This window comes from Xenopus tropicalis, chromosome 6 (genome assembly GCF_000004195.4).
Source record: "Xenopus tropicalis strain Nigerian chromosome 6, UCB_Xtro_10.0, whole genome shotgun sequence".
In the NCBI taxonomy this organism is placed as follows: Eukaryota; Metazoa; Chordata; class Amphibia; order Anura; family Pipidae; genus Xenopus; species Xenopus tropicalis.
The window spans coordinates 25,270,744-25,297,712 of NC_030682.2; the positions used below are offsets into that span (position 1 = coordinate 25,270,744).

General features: G+C 39.6%; 1 protein-coding gene across 1 annotated transcript in view; it reads right to left on the reverse strand.

The window, feature by feature from the left end:
- Positions 1–25,181, reverse strand: part of gad2 (glutamate decarboxylase 2) — a 55,029-nt gene extending 29,848 nt beyond the window's left edge. Inside the window, exons 1-6 of the mRNA XM_018094777.2 lie at positions 24,202–25,181; positions 23,540–23,599; positions 23,195–23,353; positions 21,707–21,940; positions 12,742–12,832; positions 5,815–5,927 (exon numbers count right to left, since the gene is read on the reverse strand). Coding sequence (XP_017950266.1) covers positions 5,815–5,927; positions 12,742–12,832; positions 21,707–21,940; positions 23,195–23,353; positions 23,540–23,599; positions 24,202–24,277 — 733 coding nt within the window. The 5' untranslated portion in view covers positions 24,278–25,181. The remainder of the gene's footprint in view (positions 1–5,814; positions 5,928–12,741; positions 12,833–21,706; positions 21,941–23,194; positions 23,354–23,539; positions 23,600–24,201) is intronic.
- Positions 25,182–26,969: the final 1,788 nt, after the last annotated feature.

The window sequence follows — 26,969 nt, forward strand, 5'->3', positions numbered from 1 at the left end:
TGTTGTTACCAAATTCTTTATAATTAATAAAAACTCTTCAAGAGCTCTGAAACTGAAAAAAAAGAATGTAAATTGCAAAGTGCAGAAAAGCACCCTGAGCAATTTACATAATTTAGGTTTACTTATCCTTTAAAGAAAAAACAAAAGTTGAATTCCAATGATAAATTATCCCCACCCGGCATGCTGCAAGCTCTTCATGCTGCCAGTATATTATAACAGGATGAAAGAAATGCAATCATTGCTTTATATTTCTATCTGCACAGCCGTCCTACCTTTGAATCCAAAAGCAGAAATTAGGTACCTCTTGTAATAAAGAAAGAACATTTTGTCCACTCGGAAACAACAAAGACCACATCACAGTTTAACACTCCAAACAGAAAATGCAGTCAGTCACTTCTTGAATGGATTCATTTTGTGCATTCAATGTGCATTCAGCCCTAGAACTTCCGACCATCAAAGGCAATACGGTAAATTCATCTTCCTCTTGTACTTTTATTAGTTGAAAGTGCTTGGGTATTTATGCAGAAGCACAGTAAAAAAAAGGGCCCTACCAGAAACCATAACAACCGGGCTTGGTGCGGTTAGAATAAGGAAAGCAAACCTCTGATTGGTTGGTGAGGATAAACTGCTAAGGCTTTTTTTTTTTGTGCGGCTGAATAAAACGTCAATTTTTAAAATAATGGATAAGGCATTTAATCATCTTTGTAAATATATATAAAGGGAAGATCAATTTACAGCTTAATATTAACAAAAGGAATACTTCACAAAGAAAATATTACATCCTAATTATTTTTCACCCATATCCTTTACTTTTTTAATAGCGTAAATCAATGATACTTGACTATTTAAGGGTGCAACTTTCCACTATACATTGATTTGCCTTGCAGGCTTCTCCATGGGTCTGTTGATCAGCTGGTTACGTTGATTCACTAGTCAGTACCACCTGACCAAGGACAGTCAGAAACTGATTGCAATATTAATACTGGTATGGGATCCCTTATCCAGAAACCCATTATCCAGAAAGTTCCAAATTACGGAAAGGCCATCTCCCATAGACTCCATTATAAGCAAATAATTCAAATTTTTAAAAATAATTTCTTTTTCTCTGTAATAATAAAACAGTACCTGTACTTGATCCCAACTAAGATATAATTACCCCTTATTGGGGGCAGAACAGCCCTATTGGGTATATTTAATGGTTAAATGATTCCCTTTTCTCTGTAATAATAAAACAGTACCTGTACTTGATCCCAACTAAGTTATAATTACCCCTTATTGGGGACAGAACAGCCCTATTGGGTTTATTTAATGGTTAAATAATTCCCTTATCTCTGTAATAATAAAACAGTACCTGTACTTGATCCCAACTAAGATATAATTACCCCTTATTGGGGGCAGAACAGCCCTATTGGGTTTATTCAATATTGAAATGATTTTTAGTAGACTTAAGTTATGGAGATCTAAACTACGGAAAGATTCATTATCCGGAAAAACCCAGGTCCCAAGCATTCTGGATAACAGGTCCCATACCTGTATTGAGATGTTGCTTAGAATTATAATGTATTTAAATGGGCATGATATTATTTTTGTTTGCCCTATAACCCCTTAATTAGAAAATAATTTATCCTGTTTATGAGCACTTTATTGTGTAAAACAGATTAGTATAGGATATTCAGAACAGGAAGCCTTCTTTATCTGCATATTTATTTTTTAACCAACCAATATGTTGTTGGGAGCAGCTATGATTGCTTCTGAAGATCACATCAGCCAAAAACTCTATGAAACAGGAACCTTGGGTGCTTAAATTATTTTGATTGGTTGCCTTTCTTTTTAAGACCTCTCATATTCTTATTCCATTCTGGTTCAAACTGCTATGGGTGCTATGGTAACTGATGAAAACTAACCCTTAAAAACAAATATGGCTAGAAACACTCTATTTTATAGAATAAACTTACTGAATCAGCCTAAAGGTTCAGAATCTCCATAGTAGTAATGATCCAGGCCCCCAAATTTGTGCCGCCCTAGGCCCGGGCCTTTGTGGCCTTTCCACAAATCTGGGCCTGACCTTAAGGGTGGTGCAGTGGGTTCAGTATATAAAATACAGCCTTTCAAAGCATTTTTTTTGTTTAGGTGTTAGTTCTCCATTAAATGCAGAAAATTAAAGCATACAGTCACTCGCCCCACTGTACACAATAAAACTTTTAGGCAGTTGCAATTGCCCAGCAACCCAGCATAAGCCAACAGCAAAATTGTGCACAAAACTGTGGCAAAAACATTCGACAAGGCAAAAAAAAGTCACCAAGAAAAAATGTCACAGAGATGAAAAATGTCTACTCTGTAAATTGTCTACCAATATCTAGTCTAGCTCATGCTAAATATTAATTTTGTGGTGAACTTCTCCTTTAATTCCTGTAGCTGTTGTGGTTATTGCTAATTAACAGCTAACACCAATTCTACAGCCTGAGATTGGGAGGTACCACCTTAGTGCATTCCCTGCCCCTCATGAATAACAGAGAGAATCTTGCAGTACAATAGTAGTGAAGAAAAATGCATGGATATTGCTGCAACCATGCACTTTATATGTGAAATGGTTCTTTTACAATCATAGGTTTCATGACTGTTTTCTTATTTATTCTTCATTTGTAAGGTATAAATGGTTAATAAGTGTGCCTCCTCAACCTAATTACTTGCTACTGAGACAACTCAGCCATATTGTTTGTCACTTACATTGTTCCAGGCCATAAAATAACATGTTAGGGTTAGAAAGTGCCAAATAAATCAGCAAAATGTAAAAAGTGGAGGAAACAAATTAGACTTAACTGATTCTCAAATGGGACCTGTTATCCAGAATGCTCAGGACCTGGGGTTTTCCGGATAAGGGATCTTTCCGTAATTTGGATCTCCATAACTTAAGTCTGCTAAAAATTATTCGAATATTGAATTAACCCAATAGGATTGTTTTGCCTCTAATAAGGGGTAATTATATCTTAGTTGGGATCAAGTACAGGTACTGTTTTATTATTACAGAGAAAAGGGAATCATTTCACCATGAAATAAACCCAATAGGGCTGTTCTGCCCCAATAAGGGGTAATTATATCTTAGTTGGGATCAAGTACAGGTACTGTTTTATTATTACAGAGAAAAGGGAATCATTTAACCATTAAATAAACCCAATAGGGCTGTTCTGCCCCCAATAAGGGGTAATTATATCTTAGTTGGGATCAAGTACAGGTACTGTTTTATTATTACAGAGAAAAGGGAATCATTTAACCATTAAATAAACCCAATAGGGCTGTTCTGCCTCCAATAAGGGGTAATTATATCTTAGTTGGGATCAAGTACAGGTACTGTTTTATTATTACAGAGAAAAGGGAATCATTTAACCATTAAATAAACCCAATAGGGCTGTTCTGCCTCCAATAAGGGGTAATTATATCTTAGTTGGGATCAAGTACAGGTACTGTTTTATTATTACAGAGAAAAGGGAATCATTTAACCATGAAATAAACCCAATAGGGCTGTTCTGCCCCCAATAAGGGGTAATTATATCTTAGTTGGGATCAAGTACAAGGTACTATTTTATTATTACAGAGAAAAAGGAAATCATTTTTTATAATTGATTCTGTGGGAGATGGCCTTTCTGGATAATGGGTTTCTGGATAAGGGATCCCATACCTGTACCCATTACTTTTTTAACATAATGACAGTTCCCTTTCACAGGTGGTGCCCATTTAGGGACATAGCTATAAAAGGGTATATTTCAAACTTTGGTGTAAAATTGCATATTTATTTCCTTTTCCCCAAATCTTACATTAAGTGACAAAAGCCCCAAACGGCCATCACTCCAACAGCTTAAGCAAGCATAAGAGAGGTATAAAATCTCTTGTTATCCAGAAAGCTCTGAAGGCCATCTTCCACATTTCAACAAGAAATTCTAAAAATGTCCTATTTCTTTGCAATAATAAAACAGTACCTTCTACTTGATTGTAACTAAGCTGCATGAATGCATATTTGTGGCAAAACAACCCTATTGGGTTTATTTCATGTTTAAGTGATTTTTAGTAGACTTACCCCCATATGTAATTAATGGCACTAAGTTTGCCCAGGAGCAGTAACCCATAGCAACCAATAGGATGTTTGCTTTTAAACTGGTGACCAGTAAATGCTACCTGGTTGCTATGGAATACTGATCCTGGACACACTTAGTCCCTTTCAATACATTACCCCCGAAAGTAGTAGTCCACCTTTAAGTTAGCTTTTAGCATGTTATAACGGGCACTTCTTTTCAACTTTTCAATTGGTCTTAATTTTGTTATTTATATAATTTTTGCATTATTGTCCTTAATCGTCTGACACAAAAAAATCAATTGCCCTGTGAGGCTACAATTTTATTGTTATTGTTACTTTCATACTTATCTTTCTACTCAGACCCTCTCCTATTCGCATTCCAGTCTCTCATTCAAACTACTGCCTGGTTGCTAGGATAATTTGGACCCTAGTGACCATTTAACTGCTAAAATTCCAAACTGGAGAGCTACTGGACAAAAAGCTAAATAACTAAAAAACCACAAATAATAAAAAAAAAATGAAGACCTCTGATTCTGGAATAGCATAAAAACAACAACAAGAGATCCTCTGCACTCTTAATGTCTTAATGTCCTATATATATAGGATAATGGGTGAGTGCAGAGGACCTCTTGTTGTTGTTTCTATTTATTTTGTGGTCACAGCCTCATTGCACCCCCGCCTAATGGTTTAAAATTTAGTGGTTGAGCACAACTTTCCTTTTTTTGTTCTGGAATAGCACTCTCTATATCATACTTATAATTATTTAAGTTATGGAGATCTACATTACGGAAGACCCCTTCTTTGGAAAACTACAGGTCCTAAGCATTCTGGATAATAGATCCTATATGTGTAATAGGATACATGTAGGAGATCCCTTATCTGGAAACCATTTATCCAGAAAGTTTAGATTTATGGGAAAGCCATCCCTTGTACAACCCATTTTAAATAAATACTTCTAATTTTTAAAAATGATTTTCTTTGATTTTTAAAAAGACCCCTTATCTGGAAAACCCCAGTCCCCAAGCATGTCGGGTAATGGTTCCGTCATTAGATTTCTGTTCTTAGATCACGAGAAATGCACAATCATTTCCCAAGGTCAAAGCAGCCATTTCCCTCTTTCATGGTTCTTCGCTGAAGCTTTTGTGGCTTTTATATTTTGGGGACAGATAAAACCAGCTGCCTTCCTTTAATAGATGGTGCTAGTACAAGGGAAGTCATTTGTAGATTTAATAGTGTTGGTGACTGAAAGGAGTAACAAAAGGGGCTAAAAGAGATAAATTATCTGATAGGAACAATGAAAAGAAATGGAGCTTTCCAATCAGCGAAATTAAATGAATCCTCTAATCTCTGCACGGCACACACAAACTTCCTCTGCTGCCACTGATTTGTAATTCACTTTCTAATTCCAGCCATTTAAATCTAGCTGTCCCATGGACACGGCGCCTACGCATTCTGCATTCCCCACCCACCGTGTAGGGACACATAGAACTGCAAGGCAAATGTCTTATCCGATTATATTCCCCACGCCGCACAATGTAGGAACAGAGCACTCTGTACATGGCTTCCAGGTACAAACATATCCATATAAATCAAGTTTATGGACTGTCAAAAAGGATCCTACAAAAAGCTTCCCAAGGCATTTGTTTTTAATTAGGTGCCATAAGAAAAGAAATAAATATGCAGATAAAAGAGAAGCCCAACGTGACAGCAACAGCTAACATTGTATAAAGAACAAACATATTTACCAGGTGAGAATATTCCATCGCCACTTCCTCCGGGCCATCCAATCATTTCTCTCATTTTCTTTAATGTAACATATTCCAAAAGGACAAAAACAGGTGCGATTTCATAGGTAAACCTGAAACATGTGAGAAACCATTGTTGTAAACAAATGAAAGAGACATTTCCAAATGTAAATGTTCATATATACGGTGCCCACACAGACAGCGCTTGTTGAGTTTCTGCCATATTGGTTAATTACCACTTCCTAGATATATTTCATATGTATGCCCTTATTCATACAGAGGCACTTTCACAGTTATACAGGTATGGGATCCCTTATCTGGAAACCTGTTATCCAGAAAGCTCTGAATTACGGAAAGCCCATCTCCCATAGACTCCATTTTAATCAAATAATTCAGAATTTTAAAACTGATTTCCCTTTTCTCTGTAGAAATAAAACAGTACATTGTAATTGATCCCAACTAAGCTATAAATAATCCTAATTGAATGCAAAACAATCCTATTGGGTTTAATTAATGTTTTATTGATTTTTTAGTAGACTTAAGGTATGGAGATCCAAATTACGGGAAGACCCCTTATCCGGAATTCCCTTGGTCCCGAGCATTCTGGATAACGGGTCCTATACCTGTACTAAAATGGGAAGATTTCTAATACTTTGATTGTCTACAGGAGATGTCCCAAACATTTGCACTCTTGAGCCACATTCAAAAGTTGCGTGTATTGGAGAGCCAAACAAGCACAAAGAGGGGTTTCTAGGATGTCAAATGAGACACTTGATTAGCCACATAGGTCCTACCAACCTGCAACAGGAAATAATACATTTGGGTCCTTGTGTCTTTACAGATGTGTATTCCAGCTTTGCCTCTGAGTGCCACATCTAATGTAGGCACTCGCGGGGGGCTGTTTGGAGCAACCTCGGTGGGAAGAATGGGCCCTCAATAACAATGGTAAGTGCTGGGGTTGCTAATGATGGGATTACAATTTGATATCTATAGCATGATTTAGAGCTTCTATCTGCTGCTATAAGCAAACTCAGCAGCTGAACTGCACCAAGAGTTCATTTGCATCTTTTTTGTGGGTTTAGAGCAGTGATCCCCAGCACCTCCTTTAGTGTTGCTCTCAGTAGCCTTAAAGTAGGTGCTGATTTTTAAATTTCTGGCTTGGAAGCAAGCTGTGGAAGCACAGAGACACAGTTTTACTCCAAGCAGAGCCTCCCACAGGCCAGAAGGTCACATGGGGCTACCAAATAGCCAATCACAGCCCTTATTTGGCATCCCCAAAGAAGTTTTTTCAAGCTTGTGTGGCTCCCAGGTTTTGGGTCCCTGGTTTAGAGGCTACCATCTGTTTCCAAAGCATTCTGAATGAGTATATAGTCAAGATTCTTATGTGCAATAGATGCCCTGCTCAGACACACTCTATGGGGTGTATATGCTGTATAAAACAAATTCACCAAAAAAACGGCGTAAAAAGCTGTGTAAAATAAATGGAAACGATCGTCCTCTGAATGCCGTATTTTACACTGTTATTTTATGTAAGTTCTGGTGGAAGAAAAAACGCATAAAAAAATGATGCCAATTTACACCGTTTTTTTACACAGCACAATAATTATGGCCCTATCTATATTATAGAAAATTCTACTTCAATGCAGGTCCTCCGACCTTCCCTCAAGCATGGGAGATTGAGCTGAACGTTGTGCTCACCAAAAAGAATGGGATCAAGTTTTTAAGGCAGCTTCCAAGTTCTCTATAACTAATACTTTTCAGGAATATAATATAAACCTCAGTGATGCTTAGAAAAACGGGACTAATGCCCACAGACTTTTACTGGATATGAGGGGTAGGAATGGGTAACGTGGAACATATTTGATTTACATAATGAGATTTGCAGTGCTAAGTCACTCATATCCTTATATTGGAGGAAGGAGAAACCTCTATAGAAAGATGGCACCAAACAGCAAATGAGATTTGCCTTATGGGGGAAACCATGGCTTCCCTACATGATAAATAGCAGAAGGAACACCTAGTATTGAATTCTTAGCAGAGCCTAAGTCCTGATAGCTTTAGTCATGATGCCCCTCCAAAGGAAACCCTGGGGGTACCCACCTATATAACTGTGCAGCTTGGCATGACAGTGTTACACTGCAACAGCAAACAATGGCTTTATGCTCTGTGTACATACTATTTGTAATAGCACTGTCCTGTTTTTCACATGCATGATTTCTAAATACACTTGGCATAAATTAAATCAAAAAACCCTCAGAGTAGAGTATTTTATCAGATGTTCACTATTAAATGTTCAAAATATAAGCAACTGGTGTTTTTGGTTGGTGGGGCACTAAAGGGATAACAGGTACAAATATAGATAAATTGAAAATTACCAGAATCTACAGAATATCTTTGTCTCATGTAGTATTCCCTAAGGCGGACATCTTTAGACATCTTGGGCTTAGGCCCCCTCTTTGCCCACTAGGATTCATTTGGCCACCCCCTTGCTCTCTTTGACCTTCAGCTTGGACCCCCTTTCCACTGCTTTGGGCCCTTTAGAGTAGCAAATTCCACAGCTTGGAAACCACTGCACTAGGCATCTTCTTCTGAAAATTCAAGAAGTCTATTACTACATCTGTTTCAATTCTATAAACTACTCCATGCAATACATGCATAGCTACGCATATATATATACTGCAAACTGTAACCCTGAGTGTTTGCTATAGGGAATTATACACAGCCAATCAATGTGTACATTGGGAGGGGTCCTGCAGATTGCAATCGGGACCCTTCAAGTCGAAGCCCTGGTGGGCTACTGCTACTCCAGTCCAACACTGCAATCAATGCACAGTATTGATTAAATGGCCAAAGTACAGTCTATAAGCATCTCTTCTCTATACCACTGCTTCTATTATAATCATATGAAACACAGAATTTAGTGTTATTATATAGAGGATAATGACTTCCCTTCAATAAATGACATACTATGTCGATTTTCTTAGTAGCTCCCAATTCTATTAAATACAGAAATAAATCATGTCTTGGCTTTTATTATCGGTAGTAAATTTCAGCCAGAGGCACATTATCACCATTGGTATGGGAAAATATATACCTGACAGGCCACTAAAGCATTTCAATTTTGATCACAACTCCTCTCTTGACCCCTATATATTTCCCCAAGCACTTTAATATCTTACAGGAGGGTTTTCAAGGGTTTTGTTTCAAGCCCTCTGGCGTGCAGCAATATGTCCAGTAGCCTATTTGCTGATAACAATGCTATGGTTATATGAAAACACTGCACTATCAGCCATTTAGCCATAGTTTCTAGAATATTTAAGAAAGTAAACGCATGTTTACACCCAGATAACACCATAGCAACAGAACATTTGTGGTTCCTTTCCTTGGCTTAGGCTGTAGGATACTGAGGGAAATTTCTAGATTCCTAGGTTTTCATTTCTCAATAAAATCAGCCATTATAGTGTAGAACTAGTTTCAACATAAGAAAAAAATGCGATAAATATATATATATATATATATACATAGAGAGAGACGGCTAGAAAAAAAAATTGATTGCTAGAATGCCAAAAGCTAGAATTGCTCCAAATGGAGAATTCTTCGATGAATATAAAGTTTGATGAATAGAACAGTTACATTAAATATAAAGAACTAACATATCATTGTACTGACTATCATTTCGGATCAATTATGCTACCTTAAATAAGTAAATTAAAGCCGTTTCTATCAAAAACAGGAGATACAGGATTGATCATTGTACTTACTTCCCAAAGCTGAGCACTGTGCCAAGTAAAAAAGAGAGAAATAAGTACAATAATCAACCATTTATCACCTTCTTTAAAATGTAACATTTATTCTTTATGTTAAAAAAAAAGTTAAATATTTTAAAAAAAAAAAATAAAAATAAAATTCCTGAGTCCCTGCCTGTTTCCGTTTTCCCATGCTCCAGTGCTTCCCATGCTCCTCATCCCTTGACCGACTCCTGTGGATCTCCTGGTTTTGACCAACGGCCTGTTTTCTAGCTTATTTTTGTTGGCTGCCTGCCCTGACTTCAGCCAGTGTTTTGTACTTAGCTTGCCTTGTATTAGCCATGACCCTGACCTGTTAATGGGCTCTGCCTCAGCCTGACACTTAATGCAACCACTGGCCTTTATATGAATTTGTTTTCTCTGTCTTTGCACCTTATGCTGTTTCTGTAATTTTTGGCTTTTGTTCATTAAATCATTGTTTTCACCATATCATGGTTTTCGGTCCCAGACCTGCCTTTGACAGGTGTTTAACATGTTACCCAGCACTTAGGCTCCTACCACCAGTCACACCACAGTGGCTAATTCTGACAGTAAAGCTTTGGGGGTCATTACAGAGACACCAGATCTAAATGCAATAGGAATCAAAGGGCACAAAAGCACTTCTATTATTGTATATTCAAAGAACACTTGTGTCCAAGATCTGGATGCACTCTGCAACTTGAGTCAGATTAAAAAGCAGATGTGAATCAGCCATGTCCTTTACACCTGCTACTGCTGTCTGAATGACACACAAATTAGGGGAGGGGGACATCTATTTGCCTCCATCGCCTGCCCCCATAAGCACGAATGCAGGAAGTACTGTATTGGAGAGGATAAAGAGAACGCAGGTCTCTGAACTTCAAAACAAAAGCATAAATCTTGGAAATTTTTTGACGTACACACAGAGCCAGAAATAAAGGTAGGCAGAACAGGCACGTGCCTGTTGCACCACCTACCCCTAGTCAGGGCCCTTGTCCCCCCAATGCACACTCATTCGTGCATGCCCGCAGGGGGGGGTAATTGAGGTGCTGCCCAGGTTGCTTAGGGCACCCAGCTGGCTTGGCCTGGCACTGAGTACATGGAAGGAAACAAAGTGCTTGATGAATTTTACCTGATTTTTGCACATTACTACTGCACTTTATAAAGAACTCCTTTTGCTAAAAACTCAGTAAGGTTTATCAGAAAGGTCTATGTAAATACAGCCACAAGCACTCACAGAAACGCTGCACTGACTTCTCTGTCAAAAGAAAGAGAATTTTTGGTCTGTTTGTTTTCCTGTGCCAGAGACAGGCAGCTCTCTCCTCTCTCCCCTCTCCTGCTCCCCCCTCCCTCAAGAATGCTAAGAACTCCCTCCCCCCTTAGGAATATGGATCTGAGCCAATCAGCAGGAAGCTTCCTCATAATCTTACAAACTGAGCATGTACACTGGTCTGGCATTATGGGAACTTTCTTTACAGAACTCAGCGGTTTTTTTTCTATGAGACTTCTGATCTTCTGAACAGGTGAAGTATGGGGAGACTTAAGGGTACTATTGAGACAACTGAAGGTATGCCTGCAGCTTGGGATTAACTCTTTATTAGCCTTTCCTTCTCCTTTAAAAGCCTTACATGTATGTATGTGTGTATGTATGTATATCTTTATTTATAAAGCGCTACTTATGTACACAGCACTGTACAGTAGAATACATACATACAAACAGGGGGTTAAAGATAATGGATAAATACAAAGTACAACAATAAATACAAATAAATACAAGGTACAGTTGCAATAAGAGTCAGAAACACAAGATGAAGGAGGTCCCTGCCCCATAGAGCTTACAATCTTGCATACATGCTGTAAGCAAGTGGGTTAGAGAATTCTATTTTCTATTTGTCATTTTAGTGCTACTCATCAGTTTAGGTTTGTCTTCTGTAACAATTCAGGTTCAAAAGATTAAAAGATATCCTTGAGAATGTGATGCTAATGCTACATATATGGTAGTACTGAGGGCTGTGACACACGGGGAGATTAGTCACTGCGCGACAAATCTTAGTTGTGGGTGACTAATCTCCCCCCGATATGCCATCCCTCTGGCTAGAATGTAAATCGGCGGTGGGATGGCACACGCGAGTTTCCTCTCAAGGCAACTTCCGCAACTTCGGCAAATTGCAGGGCCGCGTGTGCCATCCCACTGGCGATTTACATTCTAGCCAGAGGGATGGCATATCGGGGGGAGATTAGTCGCTCACGACAACGAAGATTTGTTGCGCGGTGACTAATCTCCCCGTGTGTCACAGCCCTTATAATGGCAGTAACACAGGTATTCAACGTGATCCTGTGCTTTCTAGTTCAGCACAGATGCAGAAATGTGAAACAGAGCTTAAAGGAGAAGGAAAGGCTAAAAAGAGTTAATCTCAAGCTGCAGGCATACCTTCAGTTCTCTCAATAGTGCCCTTAAGTCTCCCCATATTTCTCCTGTTCAAAAGATCAGAAGACAAACATGAAGAAAAAACCATGAGCTGGGTAGACAAGATTCCCATAATGCATCGATCCTTCCCAGACTTGGCGACTTACTATACTATAGGTGGCGCATGTGCACATGTCAGGATTACATTTTGTGCTTAGTGTCAGCGGCGATCAGAGGGGGGGGGGGCTGATGGTTGGTGAGTGTGCATCGGAGCGGGGAGCGGGGGTGGGCGGGTTTCGGCTGATGGCTTAGGCTTTAATTCTGAGCTGAGTGTGCATTGGAGGGGGGGTTTCTAGCTGATGGCTTATTACATTCTGTGCTGAGTTAGTTTGTGGGCCAGCAGGCAGCAGGGGGGACGCATGGGCAGTACAGACAGTGAGGGAAAGGGACTGGGCATCCCTTGTTAAAGATGGCGGCACCGTTCACTGAAAGAAGTATGTAGTTTGTAGTTTGTGTATCTCTGTAAATCTTTCATTAGGCAAGCCAGAAATATAGCGTTTTTACTCAGCAATAGTAGTACTATTTAATAATGTGCTTAATAGAATTTGACTTTCCTTGTCCTTTAAGCATCAGTGCCTGGGAAGTAAATGATCATCAGTCATATGGTGCTATCCTAAAGGATTTTATTATTTGGGATCCATGTAAGCAAATCTAAATACATACTGTATGGAGTAGGGAGTAACTCAAAGAACTTACATGTTTGTATTGGCAGTTGAGGTCAACCAGTCTGCAGCTAATCCAACCATGTCAAGCCCAGTTGAGAGCTGGTTGAAGTATCTAGGATGCCCTAAAGAGATAAAAATACAGGATACAGTATTATACAAATACACATACATTACACTGAGTAGAATTAGGGACTTTATAACATACAGATGGAACATCTGAGGTATCACAACTGTCTCTGGAAAAATCGACTAATTTGTATTTGGGGGTTTTAATCTGATTACAGTGAAGATGAGATTAGCACAGATTCTGAAAGTATCTGAAAATACAATTTAGCCAATGTTTCCAGTGACAAATATCTCTCTTGTTATCTCTGTTATTATTGCAGTTATGTAGAGATGTTCCCCCTTAAAGTAAGAAAAAAGAAAATGATAACTAATATTCATGTCGGGGAAAAGGGAAATTGATCTAAATATAATCAATTAAAAATGTTGTACAGTTTCTGAAATAATCCAGTTAAACTAGCCATACACAGGAAGATTTTAGTTGCCAATTCGGCTCCTTCAGACAGAGCTTATCTGCCCATGTATGGGCCCTGTCAGACAGCCTATGTGATCTCTTAGATATCATCCAGATATGTATCGGACAAGTTTCATATCCCATTGGGATGAGGGCTGCATTGGCTCATTGATGCATTCATTGCCCCCAATTTTGATCTGATCATTTAGCCCTTGGCCCAAACCACTGGATCAGCCCAATCTCAGCCAACACAAGGAAGCCATATTGAGCAAAGATGTGCTTGTTTAGTGCCAAAGAGTGAATCTTAAGGGGTATGGCCATCTTTACTCTTAACTATCCCCCTCTAACCAATTTGGCACTTTTCAGGCAGGAGGTGGAGTCAGAGTTTCACGCACAATTAAGTCAAATACATCTTTGGCCTGTGTTTCCTCAGAGGTTCAATGGTAGCCAGTCTGCACTTAGCAGTCCTGCCTGTGGATGATGCCAGGGTTGGGCACTGCTGCTGCTGGTCAGGGGAATGTGTGGGTACAGCTATCATGGTTTACAGCTGGGCAGTCTCTCTTATCTTCCTTGTGTATAAAAAGACTAACAAATTGGCAGCCACCTTTGTAAGCCAAAAAGGGAACAGCCCCTGTCATAAATGTCATAAATGCAGAACAGGGTTTGATTCTTTCTGCCAACCACAAAGGCAGCTTTCAGAGGGGACCAATCACATGACATTCCAGGTGGGCCATTATAGGGAACAATTGGTGATTGCACCAATTACAACTAATACTGCTGGGCCAATGGGGTGCCATTTAGTGGCCTGGCCAGTTTAGTCTGCTTGTAAGACCCAGACAGCACACAACTCTCACTAGGGGACTAGGGGGTAACTATGTGTATTGTGTTACAGTGAGTCCTGGCTTTGTTTGCTCTCATAGTAGGGGTTACTTTGAAAGGACCAGAGAAAGCAGGCTGGCTACACAACATTAAACACTTAGATCAAAGTTTATCATACACAGACCATTTGTTACAGCAGGCAGGGGGCAGTGGGCTACGTTTAAGCATTAATAGAATATTCCAGGTTTTCCCTCCAACTTGAAAAAGTTGTTTTATCGCAGGCATTGTATGAATAACACCAGTAAGGCTTCAGTGTTTTATATGGAATTTTCTTTTAAGGTTTGCCTCATCCATGCTGCGGTTCCCCTTCTACAATGGTACAACCGGTCCCTTGCAAGTACCACAGGGGCCCACATATTGTTCTGCCTGCCCAGGAGCAAAAAACATGAATGACCTCTGCTAAAACAAAACAGTTGCTATGTGGGCTGCCTTGGGCCTAAGTTCAGGGTCCCCAGATGATAGTCGCACTTCATGCCTAAAAATCCTATTCAGAAATGTGTCATTTATCCAATGTATATGGAATCCCTCCAGTTCCCAGCCCCACAGATGAATGAATTATGAATAAAAATAAAGCATGGCTAAATAAATTCATATAATACAGAAATCTGGCAAAAGCTGAGCTGCCATAGGAAGCACTAGAGGTTGCCACCACAAAAATACCCATTATGAATAACCAATTGTGATTCTAAATAAACACAGTTAAAAATCAGCATTAATGCCATGCAAATTATTTAGGAGCCCCCCCCCCCCCCCCCCCCCCCCCCCCCCCCCCAGCAGATGATTCCCAGACCTATTTAATCTGTTACATTTCCTTGCAGTTTTGACTTGCAGTTATGGAGCTGACTGGAGGCAATTAGATCTATGAATATAAATGGCTCATTATTCATGAGTCAGAATGTTATATCCAATGCATCAGGTTGGGGCTTTGGTGCCGGAAGCAAACATGCAAAGGCTATATATACATTTGTACAGCATATTTTATTTGTAGCTACAACCTACAAGACTGTTAGGGTTGGGGGGGGTTAGTGCACAAAGAACATCAATGCAGGACATGGCTTGCCAGCCTGCCGGCGCGCTGTTATCTTGCTCCAGCACATTGGCTGAGGGGAAAGCTTTCAGCGGAGATGCAATTTTCTGTGCCATTTACTAGAATGAGCAGCTCGGATTATTTCCAATAAAGGGAAAAGGACTGCAAGTTGGTTTTAAAGGATTTTTAGTATTTGACTGGCAAAAAATATAAATAAAATGTTTTGAACCCACAATAGAAAGGTAGGAGCTGACCATCAATAGATGGGGACAGAAGATGCAGGCTTAATTAAAGGGTATAATGCCTGAAATAAAAGCATTTCTGATTCGACAGAGACTTAGACATGGTCTGCAATGAGGTCAGCTGGGGTAACAGAGAGATGCCAGACTGAATGGGAGGCGTAAGGCAAAGTAAAATTGTGCTCTTTGTTCCCATGAAATACTGGCAAATACTAGCAACTAATCACTGGTATGGCAGATCTGCATGTCTATAATGCTGCTTTACTGCAGATAAACTAAGCAACAAGTGAAGCTTCTGCACTTAAATATCAGGACCCAACTACATCAGTATATTTAGGGTTAAGTGGCTGAGCTGTACAGTAAAGAGAGGAGGATGGATATGTGCTGTAGCACAGCTATAAATACTCAGGGGATCTCTATCTCCCCCATAATAAGTGTCACCTTCACCAAATATTACAGGGTGTGCTTGTATTAGATGTTATTAGCACAATATATATAGTTCCTATCTACACAAAAACTTACATAAAATTGTCCATTTAATTGGGGGAGTTTACGGATCTGAAATGCTGTATACTGCCCTGAATATATTTATTTTAGCTTTGTTGCAACATATGTTGCCGGTTTAGTGCCCTGTCACTGTCATATATGCCCACTGATGTAGATCCACATGAAGGCAAAATGACTATTCATTGGCTGTTAGCTTTGTGAGAGTGCGTTTCTGTGCTTTTCTGTTTAGTTCTATTGGACAATAGGGCAGGAGTGATAGAACTGAGCAGGGAAACGTCAGGATATGCTTCCTGCTTCAGTAAATTAAGCTTCTGCCATTCTGCCCTCACCCCCCCTCACAATAAGGGCCACTCTAGTTACACATTCATGATACCAGCCGTGTAAAAATGACTAATATCATTAAATTAAAAAAAAAATACAGTATTTTTGTAAAAAGGCAAAAGTGGTGAGAAGACCACATTGTTGTACTTTTACACATTTATACATTTTGGACCCGCAATGCATCTATCAAGCAAGCACCCGGGTGTGTAACATTCTTTACGTTTACTTCAGGGATACATGACCTATTGCTTGCAACAGCTTAATCCCATAATCCCATTTAATATAGGAAGCATAATAAGAGTGCATTAGTTTTTTTCTATATAGCCAGGCCAATGTTCTCTGTCTCTGAGAGGCAATTTTTACATTCAAATAAAATATGTATATAAAAAAGCTGCTCCAATTTTATTATGGTCTGGGTGCTAATATAACAGAGGTAAAGAAGAATAGCACTTTGCTCATCAGCACTAAATACTAAATTATTTTTATTTAAAAAAATCCTATTTCAACATGTCAGTCACAACAGTGGTTTCTATAAATCTATATCTAATCTATACAAGTGACCAGACTAGAGTATAATGGTGTGTGATCTTGTGCTAAAATGTGTAGACTGTAGCCACATCCCATAATGGCATGAAGGGTGTAACATGGGTGTTCCAAACGACACGGTCATCATAACGAGCCGTAGGTATTCCCCTAGGGAACCTCCCTTGTGATGTCACAAAAACAGAGCAAATCTGAAAAAGAATGTTACATTGGATTTACAGCCGTGACTTTAGCTGTATCTATAGAGCAGGGTTTGAGTCAGTGGCCCCTAATTCCTCAGTGCCCTAGTGCTTGTAAATATGGCTGCGTATACCTACTGTGACTCAGGAGCATCACAACAGAAATCCTATATTAACTTATAACTATTTGAACTGTTTATTTTGCCAAACCCTTTTCAATGAAATGTAATTGGAATATTCCAGGATGCTCAATTTCTATATCATCTCCATTGCCTGTTGCATATTGTCTCTCAGCATTCCTTCCACCCTCCACAATCTGCCAATTAAATTGATGTAGAATGTAAAGATGCAATATTATGGGATGCAAAATTTATTTATATATTACCTATGCTTATGGCAGTTTTATCTCAGTTACGTTCCAGAATACTGCAGCAAGGGCTAGAAAAAAAATTGTATTTGCTCAGTGATTAACACTGATGATGATATATCCCTCCTGCAAATACAGTTATCGGAAGGGGATTGATATTCCAGGATGCTTTTACCTTCTGCTGTACCCACCTATACTCTATGGTCAGCCCTACTAGTCTGTTGCACTTCTCTGCACTCATAGCCCCAGGCCCAGACTGTCAATCTGTGGGTCTGGCAAATGCCAGAGGGGCTGCTGTAAGATGCCATAGTCACTATTTATTGGGCTGGGGGGGGGGGGGGGGGGGCTGTTTGGTCCTCTGTGTACAAACAATTAAAAATATAAGATATCTGTCTCTAAGCCCCATTTAAATCTATGAAGGACACAGTGACCTTCAAACCATACGATAGTTATACCACAGACCGTTTTTGTTGTCCTATCATCTTGAGATGATACATAGATAGATAGATGAAAGATAGATAGATAATAGATAGATAGATGAAAGAAAGATCGATAGATAGATAGATGATAGATAGATAGCTAGATAGATAGATGATAGATAGAAAGAAAGATAGATAGATAGAAAGAAAGAAAGAAAGAAAGAAAGATCGATAGATGATAGATAGATAGATAGAAGAAAGAAAGAAAGAAAGAAAGAAAGAAAGAGAAAAAGAAAGAAAGATCGATAGATGATAGATAGATACATAGATAATAGATAGATAGAGAGAAAGAAAGATAGATGATAGATAGATGATAGGTAGATAGAAGAAAGAAAGAAAGAGAAAGAAAGAAAGAAAGATGATAGATAGATAGATAGATGATAGAAAGAAAGAAAGATGATAGATGATAGAAAGAAAGAAAGATCGATAGATAGATGATAGATAGATAATAGATAGATAGAAAGAAAGAAAGATCGATAGATAGATTATAGATAGATAGATAGATAATAGATAGATAGAAAGAAAGAAAGATCGATAGATGATAGATAGATAGATAGATACATAGATAATAGAGAGAAAGAAAGATAGATGATAGATAGATAGATAGATAGATAGATGATGAAAGAAAGAAAGAAAGATAGATAGATAGATAGATAGATAGATAGATGATGAAAGAAAGAAAGAAAGATAGATAGATACAGTGGAGGAAATAATTATTTGACCCCTCACTGATTTTGTAAGTTTGTCCAATGACAAAGAAATGAAAAGTCTCAGAACAGTATCATTTCAATGGTAGGTTTATTTTAACAGTGGCAGATAGCACATCAAAAGGAAAATCGAAAAAATAACTTTAAATAAAAGATATCAACTGATTTGCATTTCATTGAGTGAAATAAGTTTTTGAACCCCTACCAACCATTAAGAGTTCTGGCTCCCACAGAGTGGTTAGACAATTCTACTCAATTAGTCAACCTCATTAAGGACACCTGTCTTAACTAGTCACCTGTATAAAAGACACCTGTCCACAGAATCAATCAATCAAGCAGACTCCAAACTCTCCAACATGGGAAAGACCAAAGAGCTGTCCAAGGATGTCAGAGACAAAATTGTAGACCTGCACAAGGCTGGAATGGGCTACAAAACCATTAGCAAGAAGCTGGGAGAGAAGGTGACAACTGTTGGTGCGATTGTTCGAAAATGGAAGGAGCACAAAATGACCATCAATCGACCTCGCTCTGGGGCTCCACGCAAGATCTCACCTCGTGGGGTGTCAATGATTCTGAGAAAGGTGAAAAAGCATCCTAGAACTACACGGGAGGAGTTAGTTAATGACCTCAAATTAGCAGGGACCACAGTCACCAAGAAAACCATTGGAAACACATTACACCGCAATGGATTAAAATCCTGCAGGGCTCGCAAGGTCCCCCTGCTCAAGAAGGCACATGTGCAGGCCCGTCTGAAGTTTGTCAATGAACACCTGAATGATTCTGTGAGTGACTGGGAGAAGGTGCTGTGGTCTGATGAGACCAAAATAGAGCTCTTTGGCATTAACTCAACTCGCTGTGTTTGGAGGAAGAAAAATGCTGCCTATGACCCCCAAAACACCGTCCCCACCGTCAAGCATGGGGGTGGAAACATTTTGCTTTGGGGGTGTTTTTCTGCTAAGGGCACAGGACAACTTATTCGCATTAACGGGAAAATGGACGGAGCCATGTATCGTGAAATCCTGAACGACAACCTCCTTCCCTCTGCCAGGAAACTGAAAATGGGTCGTGGATGGGTGTTCCAGCACGACAATGACCCAAAACATACAGCAAAGGCAACAAAGGAGTGGCTCAAGAAGAAGCACATTAAGGTCATGGAGTGGCCTAGTCAGTCTCCGGACCTTAATCCAATAGAAAACCTATGGAGGGAGCTCAAGCTCAGAGTTGCACAGAGACAGCCTCGAAACCTTAGGGATTTAGAGATGATCTGCAAAGAGGAGTGGGACCAACATTCCTCCTAAAATGTGCGCAAACTTGGTCATCAATTACAAGAAACGTTTGACCTCTGTGCTTGCAAACAAGGGTTTTTCCACTAAGTATTAAGTCTTTTTTTGTTAGAGGGTTCAAAAACTTATTTCACTCAATGAAATGCAAATCAGTTGCTATCTTTTATTTAAAGTTATTTTTTCGATTTTCCTTTTGATGTGCTATCTGCCACTGTTAAAATAAACCTACCATTGAAATGATACTGTTCTGAGACTTTTCATTTCTTTGTCATTGGACAAACTTACAAAATCAGTGAGGGGTCAAATAATTATTTCCTCCACTGTAGATAGATAGATCATAGATAGATATCTCCATAATGATTTTTTAAGCTTTATATAAAGTTGATGGGATTTTATTGATGAAAAGGTTCAGCTTGATATATGTGTGTCTTTTTTCATGCAAGGGGGGTCCCTTCAAAACCAGTAGCAAATACAATCTAAGTCTTCTAATAAACATGAAATGATCATTGTCATCATCCTCATCATCATTTGGAATGTCACTTAGTTGCTAAGATCACTGAAGTACAAGGGAGGGGGAAGCAAGAGTGCTGCTGCGGGTAGGAGAACACACTGGGAGACGGGGGGGGGGCTGAACTAGGTCACACATGACAGCTTCTAACCCAGAAATGATGGGTGGAAGTGGCACTTTCCCATCTCTAGCCGGGCTTTGTTACTCACACTGTACACACAAGCCTCACACTCAGTACCAGCCCGGCCATTGGGGAGGCGCACTCCTATATGATAGCACAGCTGTAAGATTTCTATTGCAAGCAGACAATGGGCAGTTCTAATACAGAGGTAAAATGGGTTCCATGCAGATTCATTTTGGGACAGGCCAGTGAGATTACACACAGGGACAGGGAGCTGGGAAATTGAACTGGCACCAAGCATTTTGCTTCTGGGTATTTCTATTAAAGGCTGATATGTCCTACAGAGGGTCTATCTCTCTCCCACACAGGCAGGACTGCAGAGAAGAAGCTGTACATATACAATATATATAGGCTTAGACTACACAAACCCTATTTAAAATAATGACATGAAACATAAAAAAACAAACAATTTTGCTCCAGTTAAACTACAATTCCCACAACCCCTCTTAATGCTGAAACAGCACCAGGTTTTTTTTCAATACATACAAAACGGATAAAATATCAATATTTAGTTATCCTGAAAAGCCTGGATTTCTATTCCAAGGATGATTTATGGCGACAATTAGCAGAAAGAGAGTATAATATAGTACTATGCACAGTGTGGGTCCAGCTGACAGCCCATCATAGAGAACAGCAAATGGCCCAGAAGCTGTGCTGCCATGTTGTTACAGACTAAAAATACAAAGCTGCTATAGTAACATTGTTAGCTGTATTGTCTAAAGCCACAATGTTACACAATATATTGAGCTCTGTGGGATTGCTTATCCAGAAACCTGATATACAGAAATCTCTGAATTACAGTCTGTCTCACATCTCTCCATTTTAAGAATATATATATATATATATTTATTATTATTATTTTTTTAAATGATTTCCCTTTTCTCCATTATAATAAACCAATACCTTGTACTTGAAGGGAATCAAGCTGCCTAAATCCATTCTGGTGGCAGAACAAGGCTATTGGGTTTATTTATTAGTTCAGTATTTTTTTTTAGTAGACCAGGTCCCAAGCATTCTGGATAATAGATCCCCTACATGTATATTGAAAGAACCCATAGATAACATGGATACCCCTTCAGCACTCAACTACACAATCCATAATGTATAAAAAAAGAAGCAAAATATAATTCTGAGTAACTATGACTTTAAATAGACTCTTTGAATAAACATCTATTATATCTGTATATCACACAGCTGCTTAATAAAGTGAATGATTCCTCCCCCAATCCAAGCAGCACAAACGAATGAAAGATAATTACCAGTTTTAATGGCATATTTGAGGGTGGTCTTGCAGTTCAGCAGGATCCCATCCAGGGACTGGGGCTGTTCCGAGAGCTCCCAGTTATAAGCCTGTAGCAGTTCGTTGGGATAATGGAAATCAATCACTTTTGTGGACCTGTCGAAAGTTTGCACGACATATTGCAGTAAAACGTCTATCACGTCCTGCAGGAAAGTCATCGTTACCCCTTCCCCGTTTTTAGAAGGGAGCAGGTCTGGAAAACAAAATTCGGAGGCGAAATATTAAAACAAATATATATATTTTTCCTACAAAATAATTAGAAAACAAACGAAGCTGCGCGTTTTTCACAGATCGCGGTGCGATTTTCACACAGATCAAAACTACAGTCGCTCTTGTGTTTACACTTCCGAATCGCCAGGTTATTATTCGCTCCCTTGGACTTGTTAGTCGCCCTTTGGGGTTTGACATATTTTCCTGAGCTTGGGATAAACGAATGCAACACTTCAAGTCCGATAAGATGCGTCGCATCAAATCTATCAGCTGTGTAGTCGCTTCCCCTAATCTCCCCTGTTAGATTTTATCTGCTGGGCGAAAGGAATCTCAGCGGGATTAACAAATATTCAGAACCGAACGGGACAAAGTAGATGAACCGAGTGTGTCTTTTAAAACTATGTTAACAATTCTGTTAATGTAGTAACATAGCAATAATTATTATTCGACATTTTTTTTATCTGTGTGTGTGTGTATATATATATATATATATATATATAAATTCATAAATATCTATCTATCTATCTATCGATCTATCTATCTATCTATCTATCTATATATATATATATATATATATATATATATATATATAAATATATATAATGGCTTTCCATTAGCGTCCTAGGTGTAAGGATGGTCAGATAGACAGGTAGATAGATGATAGATAGATAGATAGATAGATGATGGACAGATAGATAGATGATAAATAGATTATAGACTGAGGATAGATGATAGATAGATACAGTATATAGAAGATAGATAGATAGATAGATAGATAAATAGAAATAGATAGTGTTAGATGCGATAAATATAGATAGATTTGTAGATTAATTACAGAGACCTTAATGATTAGAGGCATCTAAAATATATATAGATGATAGAGATAGATCGATAAATAAATAAATAGAATAATTATAAAGAGAGAAACGGATATATATATATATATAGTATGGAGAGATAAAAGGATATAAACAGGCAGGCAGACAGACAAAAAGGTACATAGATAGATGGATTTGATAGATTAATTAGAGAGATGAACGAATAGACATATAGATTATCGAGAGATAAACTGATATATGAAGATAATTTATAGATAGATTAATTATAAAGAGAGAAATGGATAGAGATATATGGATCATAGAGAGATACTAGGATTTAAACAGATAATAGACAGATAGATAAACGATAAGCAGACAGACAGACAGACAGACAGTTAGTACTGGGGATGGGCACGTACCTGTAGAGTATAATAAGGAGAAATTGGCTTCTCCCTTGCGGCAGCCACAAGCCTTTGTGTCACAGTTACATGCCATTCCCCTCTCCCCTGAGCCCAGCTCATCCTTCTCATTCTTGCCCACAGAGCCCGGAGCTCTCTCTCCCTCTCCATAGAGTAAAGCTGCCAGGGAACAGAAAGGGGTCACATTGGCACCAAAACACAAAATATCATTGGAAAGAACAGCAACAGAATGTTTCCCATATTTTCCAATACGAATCCATATTCATACACAACACGAATACTGACACAAACACTGTGTATATACGATTTATATGTATCGATTTCGTTCTGAGTTCATTTACTCACAACACAATTTCGAGCTGATTCCTCCTGTAAACTTCTGGGCGACCTGGCACCAAGCCTTGGCTGAAACAGACACAAAGAGCGAAATGATACCGACAGTAACGCAGGGAGAGTAACTGTACTGATCCGGAATATTAAACAGCAAATAGCGGGTGTTACAGACAAGACTATGCGCCATGCTACATTTAGCGCTCATTTACCAAATCCTCCTTATTTGGGGCATTAAACGATTACAGAGAAGGGTCTGTTGTTAGTGAAAATGTCTATAAAAATATAGAGCGTTAAATATTCCTTCCCAAGCCACAATAATAGGGGTAATTAAGTCTATACATTAAGAGGACTGCTGTGTAGATAATGGGAAGTTAATAAGAGAATTCCCCATTCTATAGACTGAGATAAATTGTGGTTGTTTCCCATTTCTTCAGTGGGCCGATGAGCTTACACTCCAGCATAGGGTGACCTGATCAGGGACACATCTAATGAATACATGTTGCAGGGCAGTGCGTTTGAATGAAACTGCAATCTGTTCAGCCCTACTAGCTGGATCTTTTAGATCTGTCCCTGAATGTGCAAGTGATCCGGTCTCCCTACTCCAACAACCATTGCCCATTCAGGGGTCACCGACCCCGGTTCATCCCTAGACGGACATGTCAGTATCCCATTACCTGTACCGGGGTTTTCAGCTTCTTTATTCCCTTCTTCTGCCCCGAAGGGCCAAAATCCGGAGCCAGGAGAAGCCATCCGAGTGCCCGATCTCACAGCCCCGAAGTGAGAAGCCAACTGACAGCGAGGTGGTGGCTGCAAAATGGCTTGGACCGGAGCATAGAAATCAGCAGCAGATGGAGCCCCCAGAGCAGCAGAGGAGAAAAGCAAGAGCCGGGGGGATCGGGCAGGTATAGGGCAGCAGATGGAGAGAAACAAGAGCCGGAGGGCCGGGCAGGTATAGGGCAGCAGAGGAGAGAAGCAAGAGCCGGGGGGCCGGGCAGTTATAGGGCAGCAGAGGAGAGAAGCAAGAGCCGGAGGGCCGGGCAGGTATAGAGCAGCAGAGGAGAGAAGCAAGAGCCGGAGGGCCGGGCAGGTATAGGGCAGCAGAGGAGAGAAACAAGAGCCGGAGGGCCGGGCAGGTATAGAGCAGCAGAGGAGAGAAGCAAGAGCCGGAGGGCCGGGCAGGTATAGGGCAGCAGAGGAGAGAAGCAAGAGCCGGAGGGCCGGGCAGCTATAGGGCAGCAGAGGAGAGAAGCAAGAGCCGGAGGGCCGGGCAGGTATAGGGCAGCAGAGGAGAGAAGCAAGAGCCGGAGGGCCGGGCAGGTATAGGGCAGCAGATGGAGCCCTTAGAGCAGCAGAGGAGAGAAACAAGAGCCGGAGGGCCGGGCAGGTGGCAGTAGGGCTGAGGGGCTGGAACTCTCCGCGGTGCTGAAAGCTGAAACTGCTCCTTCTCTCAAGCAGATCCCAATGTACTCCCACTGGCAGCCGCTATCTGCCCTCCCTGATCGCTCCCACCTACCTATTGGGCTGGCAGATTGCAGCGGATCTCAGAGGGGCACACACACACACTCAATGGGAGACCGAAACAGATCACAGATGACTCATAGGGGAAGACGCTTTTGCATCACACGCCTTGAATAATCGCTTGTAGCAGCGACTGCATTAACCGCCGGGGCAGCAGTGAATCAGCCTTACCTGGTTATAAGCGCTTTACTAGCAGCGTTAATGGGCGTCTGTATATTTCCTATTGCTCAGTAGTTACATGAGCCTCACTTTTTCCTTTCGGATGAAGCCATAACAAGTCTTTTTAATTTGTGACCGCAGTGGATTTAAACCGGTGCCTTGGGACTTGGGCTACTTAGGGCTATTTAGTACATAGTGATGGCTGCTTAGTGAGCAGGAGGCTCCCCAGGGGCCCCCCAACCTCTCACATTACAATAGTCCTGGCTCTGTGCTCACGGTGCGGAACATTAGCTCATCCAGCCACATAAATGGAAAAGCAGCCACTGTCCTTCTGTTTCCCTGTATTTGGGAACATTCGCCAAAGGGGTTTCTGTGGCATTGCTTGTGCCAAGCCTTTTATATTCATATACATTACTCTAACCTAGTGTATAATTATATATATATATATAAATACTGTCAGGAACAGGGTATGGTGCTATGTACTATAACTAATTCCTCTCCTGCTTGAGCTGTATGTATATGGGCTCACATTATCTCTTATCCTCTCTTTCTTTTCATCTCACACACAATTATGTCTTTTTTCCCCCAATTTCTCTCTAATTTTTAAGAAAGCCATGCAATTCTATTGGGTTTAAGCATTAATGGGGCAGTTGCTGCTTCTGGCTTTGGTGCCTTTCTTGGTGTCAAAAATAATAATAATTTGTGTTGTCTTTCTCCCTTACCAAAGTGGATGTAGGATATGTATATGTATTTGTATGGATTTAAACCTATAGATGCTACAATTCTGTTGAGATTGTATTTACAAAAATAAGATCAGAATACAAATGTAATGTATATTACATATATATATATTTTTTTTTTTTTAATTTTTTAATTATTTTTTTTGTAACAGAAAATATTATATTATATATTAAGGAACATATTATGGATACTAGAACATATAAAGGATAAGAGTTCCCCCAACATCATGTATGTGGAAGCTGAAAATGCCAGGAGCAGACTTTATTAGAAACGTCACGTAGGGATCATTTGTGCAGTTTCAAGCTGGGCGAGCAGCAGAGCGTGGGATTCAAGGCTAAAACAGATTTATACACTCAGTTCGAGATGGGGCCCCGCGGGCACTTCTGCCATTCCTCTGCCCCACTGGCTCTACACATGATGGAACAGGGATGGAGGGAGATAGACGGAAGCGCAGGCAGGGCTTGGGGTTTAGAAAGGGAGTGGGTGTCAAGGACTAACCTCTTTCAGTGCTACAAGAAACACATATTAGTTAATTTGATTTAATAGATTTTTTGTTATGATATATTAAAAGAGCACTACATTTTTCTACATTTAAAAAAAGCATTACACATACATTAAATCTAAAGATAAATAGCAAACTACATTGGCAGGCAGACTGGTAGAGATAGACAGACAGGCAGACAGATAGATATCTCCCTATATTGCTTATCTCACTATACTCTATATACTATACTATCTGTCTGTCTGTCTATCTATCTATCTATCTATCTATCTATCTATCTATCTATCTATTATCTATCTATCTATCTATCTATCATCTATCTATCTATCATCTATCTGTCTAACATCTGCCAGTATCCCTTTGTCATTCCATAATCTGTATGTCTCTATCCATTTATCTCTCTATGATAATTCTGTCTGTCTGTCAATCTATCTGTCTCTTTGTCTCTATAAAGATAAAGAGCGAGCTACATGGGCAGACAAGACATTAGAGATAGACAGACAGGTATATAGGTAGATAGAG